At 40.7% G+C, this 10,036-nt stretch overlaps 1 protein-coding gene across 2 annotated transcripts; it reads right to left on the reverse strand.

The window, feature by feature from the left end:
• Window positions 1–2,791: 2,791 nt before the first annotated feature.
• Window positions 2,792–9,444, reverse strand: LOC139727053 (N-acetyllactosaminide beta-1,6-N-acetylglucosaminyl-transferase-like). Of its 2 annotated transcripts, none has more exons than XM_071638043.1 (2): window positions 8,802–9,444; window positions 2,792–5,586 (listed from the first exon to the last, which is right to left on the reverse strand). In XM_071638043.1, exon 2 carries the CDS (start codon window positions 5,455–5,457, stop codon window positions 4,030–4,032), a length of 1,428 nt encoding a protein of 475 aa, XP_071494144.1. In that variant the 5' UTR covers window positions 5,458–5,586; window positions 8,802–9,444; the 3' UTR covers window positions 2,792–4,029. The 2 variants fall into 2 exon arrangements, with proteins under 2 accessions (XP_071494144.1, XP_071494137.1); XM_071638036.1 differs by having other exon boundaries at window positions 8,082–9,444.
• Between the last annotated feature and the right edge of the window lie 592 nt (window positions 9,445–10,036).

Here is a 10,036-nt window from a genome sequence, read left to right on the forward strand (position 1 = left end):
GAAAAAAGCGCCCAAACACCAAATAGATATTGTATAACAAAGCTTGTTCCTAACAGCCGGGAAACTTGCCCTGAGTCAGGACAAAATAGGAACAACTCAGGAATGCAATCGAGAATTAAAGGGTTAAACTTCATTTCGTATGAACAAATCAATCTAACACCTATGTTCAGACATCCGTAAAGCGGTCATCATACAGTCATAACTAAATGTATGTTTCTGCTTTCATCATCTTGAGCATTCGATCTTTTTTCTTTAGAAATTGTTATTTTCCTTTATTTCGAGGGTAGCATCCGTTGCTTTACTGCGCAAAAAAAAAAGTGATTTACGTATTCAGTCATCTTAAGAGGTAACCATGACAACAGATGTAGTCGTATCCCAATAATACTCACAGATATTAATCCCTGGAGTGCGTGCAATAAATTTCAGCCAGAACGTCGAGCAAAATGTCGTTCATTCTTAGACGATTTTCATGTCGCATTCATTCTTGCTATTAGTCTGCCGCTAAACATTGACGTGTTGTTATGGTTGTCATGAATTTTTAGAATATTCTTACCACAACACACTTGTGTAATCTTGTTAAAAACAAAGAATAGATATAGGAGCCTAACCACATTTTTGTAGCAGTTATACTTAATGTTGTGATATAAGAAATGATGATGCAAAATGCTTCTTCTCGATACCATTCGAATGATTGGGTTCATGTCAAAGAGCAAACATTTTAAACAAGATAAGTATAGTTATATCCGCCCATTTCAGTTGTATACTACCCTATTTCATGGCAACATGCAACATGCAACTCTCCGACCATTTCAACGTAATCATCGTAAAACTGAGCAGGATTTTGCGTTTAAAAAAGAAAGAAAGAAGAAGAGAGATGGTGGCAAGTGCATCTCAAGATAACATGCATATCATCTCTTTTCTCCTCCTCCTTCTCCTCCTCCTCCTACTTCTTTCTCATATTTAAATATGATATCGTTTTTATCGCACCAGAATCTAATTCAAAACTCTATGCAATAACATCAAAACAACGGCAATTCTAAAAGTAATTCGCCAGGGATTAGCCCATTCTTCTGCCAGAAGGAATAAACATTTATAGTACTGAAGTAAATAAGTAAGTATGTAAAAACAAACAAACAAACAAACAAACAAGCAAACAAACAAACGGGGAAAGACAAGCACGAGAAATAGGAGGGGGAAAATAGAGTATGACGAGTATTCCGTGAATGGAAACCCTGGTCCATCACTTTCAGACATCGTAAAATATCTCAGTTATCAACAGTGTTATCAATCAACTTGTACTCGAACACAGGTACGTGTGGTAGTGTATATAATTTTTGTACCTGCGCTGTGATGATTTTTTTCCAAATCCCATGAAGCAATGCTGAACACCAAACCTCACTTTGCCTGCAAATGGAGTCGGTCTAAAGGAGAGGATTTGATGAGTCACCTTTTCAATACATCCATATCTATTGATGTGATAATGATGCCCATATTTAAGCTATGGCCCTACTTTGAATTCCTGCAGCCTGGTTTCACCTCGTAGAACTTTCACCATAAGAACTGTAGCTAAAGAAATCACGTGGACTTCATTTCATGGAAAGTTGCTATGATAGCAACTCGTGTTACCATGAAAGAATTGCTTTTCTAACTCCTTACATGAAGTGAGGACCCAGATTCTTGGGCTGCAAACCTGTTTTCGCTCTTAAGGCAATCACTTCTGTACAAGCCCTTCATTTTGGAAATTTCATAGACGGAGTTAGATTCTGTTCTGATTCAATCAAATCTTCTGAGTTCCTTTATGCAAAATCTCAAAGCCGGAATTTATAAACTCCTATGTTAAATAAATGTCTTGCCCTGATCACTGAAATTATATCATTGTGTATTCACAATAAATTCTCGCTCGGATGACTAAATTTGTCTGAACCAATTGTCACTATCCTTTGTTACGTTACGTTTAAACATGAACACTCTGTCCTTTTTAGAGCATTACGTAACATTATAACGTTAGATATAACAAAGATTTAGCAATTGAGGGAATTTCATTACTGAACATTTTGATTCAGTAATAAATGTTTGGAAATACAGTACAAAATTTTTACAAAATGTAACAGGTACAATTCAGCGAAAGCCAGAGGCTTGTTGAAATAGAATGTATCCTTAAAAAGCAAATCGAACACACATACAAAATATGTTGCAGTTTAAATAATAAGATACCAATGATAAAAGGACCGAAAATATAAAAGGAGCACAAGAGAGAATAAAACATAGTAAAACACGCACCAAACCAAAATTATAAAAGTTACCGACAAACCGAACGCGTAATATATAAATATCAGAGGACTCAAAAGAAAGCACACGTTTGTAGTATCTACTTCCTAAAACATTGAAAATGAATGGTGAAAATGACCATGAAATTGGACAGGACCACACGAGATCCAGAAGGTGACTTGTGTAATTTGACCATTTTCCCGAAAATCCTTTTCCCAGACACCATTCTCGATTATTGCAATAATCGGACACACAAAATGTTAATGTAAAGTCTCAAAATGATAAAATCTCAAAGTATATACCGATGTATTCAAAACAAAATTGTTACCGCGTTTTCACAAATACATCTCCCAATTAGCCATACAAGAGTTTTGGTGACAAGTCAGTGAAAATTACGTTCACAAACTAATGTGCATACAGATAAACAAACAAAAGAAACAAACCTGGAAAAGACGGATAATCGTCATGGTATAGTGGACGGGCGTGTGCAGTTATAACTGCACACGCCCGTCCACCGTGCGTGTCGAAAAAGGTGACTATGTAATTGATCGCACTTGGAAATAATGCGCATTCTATGGATTGTGTTCACAAACTCCAAGTTTGGTCTTGGCGCGAATATATTGCGGAATATATAGTGGTGTCGAAATTGTGCGGATAAATCTGGTCCCACTCCGTTTTCACGACCAAATAATGGACATTATTATCCGCATAATTGAGTTTATAAAAGGAGTAGAAATGCCCCAAACCGCCTAACATGAAATGCGATGATAGGCTATTCCACGCTAATCTGCCCACGAGGGCACCTTGGCAGAAAGGAGGTTAATGTATAAACTACAAGGTGTGATTATTGAAAATACTGAAAGAAACAGAAACTACACATTTGAGTGTTTGGGTGAAATGTTGTAGTTTTCCGTAAGGATGATTTAGGATGTGTCAAACAGTAAGATACCGTGCTGGTGTTGTCGGTTGAGGATGTCTTTCTGTAGATTGACATGGCATCTGTTATGTCATGTACTAATTGACATATACTCGGATGTACACCAAATTGTAAAACTGAGTGGAGAAGCTCAGAGACACTCATAGGCACAGAGCTATGTCAAGTATTGCTCCTGAATAAATGTCTCGTAACTGCTGAATCACACCTGTCAAGGAATTATTCTTTGTGTCAAGGATGACAACATAACAGTATCCACCTAGAATTGTTCGACGGGAGAATTTTAAGGGATTGAATCGCCCGAGAACTACAATGATTTAGCAGTCCGAAACCCGAAAACCCATGTGTAAGAGACAGTGTGTTTCACTCATTGCCGTGGTCATGATCCCTGGATAACGCTTAAAAATATTGTTTTGAAGCAATTCACAAATGAGATATAACGTAGTGCATAAACACTTCAAAAACTTTACAACGAGGCGTCGCTAACCAATATTTAGCGATGGCATAACCGCAGTCGTATTCCATAAACAATGAAATATAAATGCATTTAATAAAATATTACGTATCGGCTAAAGTTCTAGATGAGTAAATAGAACAAAATTCATAACCACGACTGTAGCAGATCATTAAAGAGAATCGTAAAAACTTTTGAACACACTCCTCACTTACAGAACACCAAATTTCCATTTGCTGGTTTACCCATCGATTTAAGAAAAACAGCTGCAAAATTCATGTTGTGACCTATATATGCAAACCCCATTTTACAACGTAATCAGTAGACTTCAATAATGACTTCGAATGAGCTATATAGGCTTTGGTGGAACCTGTTATGGGAAAAGATTCGTTACAGGAAAGTTAGGTATATACCTCGATATGGTATCTGGAAACACTGTCCGGTAATCTAAAAACTCTTCCAAGCATTGTATTGTAATTGGGTCATAATCGTAGTGGATTTTGTTTACAAACAAGTGTGGTTGGCTGGATAATTGTGGCAGGTATCCGGCGCCGATGACGCAGACGGCACGTACGTACTTCCCCACGCAGGGTGGGTAATAATTTGAATTTGTCCATCGAATAAACCGCACGACAGAATTCCACGTGGAATTCAGATAACCGCCTGGCACTCCTGGATATCGATTAATGGTTACCCAACAATGTTCGTCAGGACTCAGAGAGTCCGATAGATATGAAAGAATATCTTTGGCGATTTCGCTCCTTAAGACAAACTCCACATACTGCTTTGTCGCCGCGTAATAAGCGTTGCCAAAGAACATTTTCGCGCCATGGGGAGGCAAAGGTTTCTCCCTATTTGTTCGTACAACGTCCCCGTTTGAAACAACATGCTTAAATTTCGTACGTCCGACGTACCATTCATTTTGCTCTGGATAGACTCCTGGAATGTCGTTGAGTCCCTTGTACGCTTTAAGTTGCCTCATTATTTCGAAGTTTGTTTTGAGCGGGAAATCCTGCCCGCAAAGGTTAATGACGTATTTCCAGCTGTAAGGCATCAGGTCTTGCATACAGTTGAGGTCAGCCTGGACGCGAGTATATCCTTTGTATTGCACGTCTTCGATCTTGGAGGTTACGAACACGTTGTCGAAGCAGTCAGCGAGACCGCGGATGGCGTTATGGAAGGCTCTCGTTGCTTTCGCATCTGGATGAATACAATACACATTTTGCGGTTGATAAATGGCCCGAAGCAGACGTTCAACTTGCGCTGATTCCTTGTGCACCGTGAGAATAAAAGCTATCGGAAATGCCGCCTCCTCGTCAGTCAATGGTTGCATCGGATACATTCGCGATTTTTTGTAGTCATTACAATTTCTCGTCCAGTTTCGGACACTGTCGTCGCATGGTAACTGTACCGCATCTCTGCTTTTCTCATCCCGTATCAATTCGTAAGCTCTACGTATGACGGTTTGATTGTTGTGTATAATGCCTGAACAATTAACGTCGTAATGTTTGTGGTGTCCTGGAGATACAGACCAAGAATCCCATTGACCCGCGTAAAATTTCTTTTGCAGCCTTGCTGTCGGTTTACGCGTGCACACTCCATTCTGGCACTGAACGTCAGCACTTCTCTCTAGAAGGCTAGGTCTAGTTGTTATGCAGTGTTCCTTTAGGACAGGATTGACATCTTTACCACCTTCTCGTGCCCATAATAAAAAGAGGTAAAAGGGACAAATCAGTAGGAGAATTGCCAGCAGGTTTCGCCAATTCGGCCTGATGAAGCGACAGACTCTGCGCTCCAACATGGCTGAACAAGGCTTCGACGACAACAGACGAAGAGTGCATTGACCTGGGAACCGGATATAGTAGTCTGGTGAACTGCACAGACGGGTCTGGGAACGGCTGCAGTCAGATCCTCGCTTTCTGCTCCTAGTCTGTAGTATAACAGAGTGACAGATAAAGAAAAGAGACAAAAATAGAAACACTTACGACACTGAAATGCACTAACCATGCTAATTAACGGAAATATGACGGCAGACAATTATTATAGAACATTAGAATTACACCAGGGAGATATTTCTGTCAACTTTTGCTTGATTTCATTAAAAAGTATAGTTGTACCATGGAGGTACGGGAACACTGTTTGTTTGTACCTCCATGGTTGTACCTTTTCTATCCAGGGACATAGGCGCCGGAAGTGGGGGGGGGGGGGGGGCAGCCGCCCCCCCCCCCCACCCAATCCAAAAAGTGGGGGGGGGGGGGAAACGCATTTTGCCCCCCCCCCCCCAAAAAAAAAAAAAGCCCCCTCAAAAAAAATAATAATGATAATAAAAATAAATGAATAAACAAAGAAAATAAAATAGATATGTATATACAAATTATATGAATAAAAGAAAAAATATGGCTACAAACGGCATCTTTTGGACTGTAAAATGTCAAAAATTTCAAGCTCGCTCGCTTCGCTCGCTCGCATCCAGCAGTTGAGCCCGGTGCGCCTCCCCCTTAATTTCTAAAGCGAAAAACATAGCTACGACGGCAGTTGTTGGACTCTAGAATGTCAAAATTTTCAAGCTCGCTCCAGTTTTGGGACTGTAGAATGTCAAAATTTTCAAGCTTGCTCGCTTCGCTCGCTCGCATTGAATCGTTATGCCATTCTCCTAATGTTGCTGCCAATAATTGCCAGCAGTTGCGCCCGATGCGCCCCCATTTATTTCAAAGCGAAATATGTAGCTACAATTAAAACTCCAGTTTTGGAACTGTAGAATATCCAAATTTTCAAGCTCGCTCGCTTCGCTCGCTCGCATTTCATTGTTATGCTATTCACCTTATGTTGCTGACAGTATATAATTTGTCGATCGTTTCACACCGTCATTCCATAATCCATGTAAGGAAAACTTACAATGTTCCTCAATGACTGCGTTGTTGAATGTATCACATTCCGTAATGTATTGTAGTCCCATTATTGCTCACGCACACACGCACAAGCATACAGACCGTCAAAATTACTCTATGGTTCCCCCCATGTTTCGACCCACCGTACGCCACTTTATATATATATATATATATATATATATATATATACATATATAGATAAATAATAGATGTGTGTGCGTGTGTGTGTGTGTATGTGTATATTGTGTAACATATGCATGGTCTAATCTTGAGCCCCCTCCAATGTTTGCCCCCCCCCCCCCCCCCAATCCAAAACTGCTTCCGGCGCGCCTGTCCATGGATGTAGAAGTAAACACGCGTGCTAGTGTCCATGTATGCATTAATATGGTACACCTGCTGCATAAATCACATTTCCTGATTTTCAGCTCACTGCTTAAAGGGAGCGTCTCATAGTTCCCAAATTCGCTGGGGCTACTTTGGAAACAAAGTGATACACATAAAACTTAATTCATTTAATGTCCATCTCACGACAAAAACTTTATTACGTGAGGAAATGGACAAGTAAACAGCAGACAAGGGTAGACATCAAGAGCGTCCAGAGATAGCTAGAAAGAGACGAAATAATTTGAAAGGCCACTGTAATGTTTAACCAGTTTCCTACAGGATTTGAACATCCCCATAGATTTGTTACAGTATCGTCCAGATTTCTAAAAGCAGAGGGTTAATCCACAAGAGCTTCGTTTGCTATAACATTATAATTATCAAGAAACATCAGAGGAGAAATATGGCTGAGAATTATTTTGAACGGCTGACTAAAAGCAGCTTGCAGCAATTCGACTGCTGCGGAACTACACCTAGTGGAAATAGAGGTAAGGTCAAGGTTCTTAACACAGCTAGGCACGCGGCTGTTTCAACCCTTCAACTTTTGAACTTTACGTACGAAGTATTTGAGACGACGGGGTATTTCCGGGTCTTGCATCCGGTCTCTCGATTTGACACTGTGTGGTGATTAAATTATTAAGTTTAATAGCTCGATGTAGGAAGGGTAAATGACACACGTTCACCAAAAGTTTTATCATTTTAAACAGCGTGCACACTCGCTACTTTCCGCCCAGTGGCTCACGTTGGATCATGGCACCAAAAGGAATCAATCTTTTGTAACAAAAGGAAGATATTTGTGTCACCACGCTGCACTGATTCTTTAGTAATAAAGTGAGCAATGGTTCTGTTCCTAGGCTGTGACTATCTGCGTCTATTTATATACATCTCCTTCGCGCAGTGTTGTAAAAACACCGCCACACAGTGTTTCATGATTTTGTAGGCCTATACTTCTTCTGTAAAGAGCTACATAATAGGCAATTTATGGTCACAAACTCGTCTGATTTCAAGTATGTACTTTTTCTGTGAACACATTTCATGATGCTCACGAAACAGGTCCACTGGGCAAGGAACACTGTCTCCCCCTCTCTCTCTCCCTCTCCCCGAGGGACAATCTTAGCAACAATAGTAAACTCATTCATGATCTTAATTGGCGTACCTGAGAACACACGGGTGATTGACCAAGGTGAAATAGGCTATTTCCGACACGAAAGCATGTAGCACACACACGGGGAGCTAATTTACGGCGATCAGAGGCATGCAGACTGTGTTACCTAGATAAGTGGCTCACAACTTCCGCGTTGCTTTTCTATCACAGGTTCACACTAAGTGGATCTCCAGACGAAAGGATGACACATCCTGTGCAAAATGTTCGTGGCTAAAACACCGAGACTACCACAGCTTTAATATAATTACAACTCATTGCACAAAGAACATCACTTGAAGCTTAGAGTACCGCCAAGCATGCCCTTAGATAAAGATTTAATTGTCACTGTGGTGGTGTGTGCTCGTTAGACCCGATTGTCTGCCTGAACATAACTTCACATGGCAAGAAAGTGACATGGCGTAAACTCTGTATGAATGTATTGATCATCGTCGCAACAAAGTTCCCTAAGTGCCACTTGAACTCATTTCATGAAGCATGGCGTAGGCCTTCACTGGCAAGGTCTAGTGCTGTGAAAAAAGCAGCTCGCTCTCTCTAGCGTCACCCGGCCGTCTATTCAAAAAGTTCGTTCCATCAGATATAATGTACTGTTTGGTTTTGCGGGGAAAAACAACCTCTGCTGTTCAGTCATACGTGAATTAGGCTACAGCTCTATGACAGGCAGATATTATAGACGGTGCAAGTATAGACGGTGCAAGTAGAACGGCATACTACCTGTGTCGCTAAAATTCATACTCGCCACAATAAAGCAGTGATCAACTATGCGTCCTTGCGACGTACATGACCGTGTGATACGAACGCATTTCCATTCCTCAAAAGTCACTTTTGAAGTCAATCCGATATCCGTATAGGTCGAAACAAAATCATAAGAACTGATCGATCGAATTTCTATTCGCACTCTACGTAAATATAGTGATCAGTAAGTTCACTTCGCAGATATTAATAAACACACGATCATGGCTGGTCTCGTCTGCTGATCACGTTGAGTGTGTTGACTCAAAGTATACGACACAGTCATCACGGTGCGATGTACCGTTCTTCATTTACTTAGCGAGGTGAAGTGCTCTCTCCCTCTCTACGAGCCAAGCATATTACTTCACGGATATAATTCCATATACGTCCGCTTATTGATCCACACCATATGTGCGCTATCTTCATTCCACAATGGAATCAACGTATTTCTACCTTCCCGGCTCCTCCGTCAGAACTCAATGCAAGTGCGCAATGTTCCCCAGGGGGCTGCGGGGTCGCTCCCCGTGTTTGAAAGGTGCTTCTCGGTATCTCTGAAATGCACTCGGGGAATGATTCGTTCACGAAGCAGCGTGCTCCATCTATCGACTTCCGTGGCGTACTGCTGGCAGATTTTCTGAATCGCTCTGCGGACTCTGTGGGTGTGAAAGCATGACAGGTAGTGTATCGAGTCCGGGGTTCACCCTTGCGAGAGCGTTAAATCTGCGTTCATTGTCCCAGCAAGTTTGAGTCGAGCAGGGACAATTTTTTTACCGCGATTTAACGCCATGGCGAGAAGAAGAGATCACGTTACAACTTCGGCTATCTGTTTCCACCTTTGCTCATACATAAAACACATGTGATGAACGGTTTCAACACATGCACAAATCCAATTCTACAGAAAAACGTGTTTGAATATTACATTAATAGTTTGTTTGACAACTTCTCGTTTGTTTGTTTGTTTGTTTGTTTGTTTGTTTTTTCCTTTTGTTTTGTCGGGAAGAGCAACTACTGAATAGGCAGTGCCGAATACACACAAACAGCTTTCAATTCCACAGTGCACTGCATGGTTTCATTCTTAATCTTATCTGAGGTAATCATATACATCATTTCCCTCCAACAATGATTGTAGTTTGATGGAATACCATACATAGCTATAGATTATTCTATATCTAGACTGACAATTCGGTGAAATATATATGTATATATATATATTTTAT

The sequence above is a fragment of the Diadema antillarum genome, unplaced genomic scaffold, assembly GCF_040938485.1.
Source record: "Diadema antillarum isolate AM-2024a unplaced genomic scaffold, OU_Dant_1.0 scf00000017, whole genome shotgun sequence".
Classification (NCBI taxonomy): Eukaryota; Metazoa; Echinodermata; class Echinoidea; order Diadematoida; family Diadematidae; genus Diadema; species Diadema antillarum.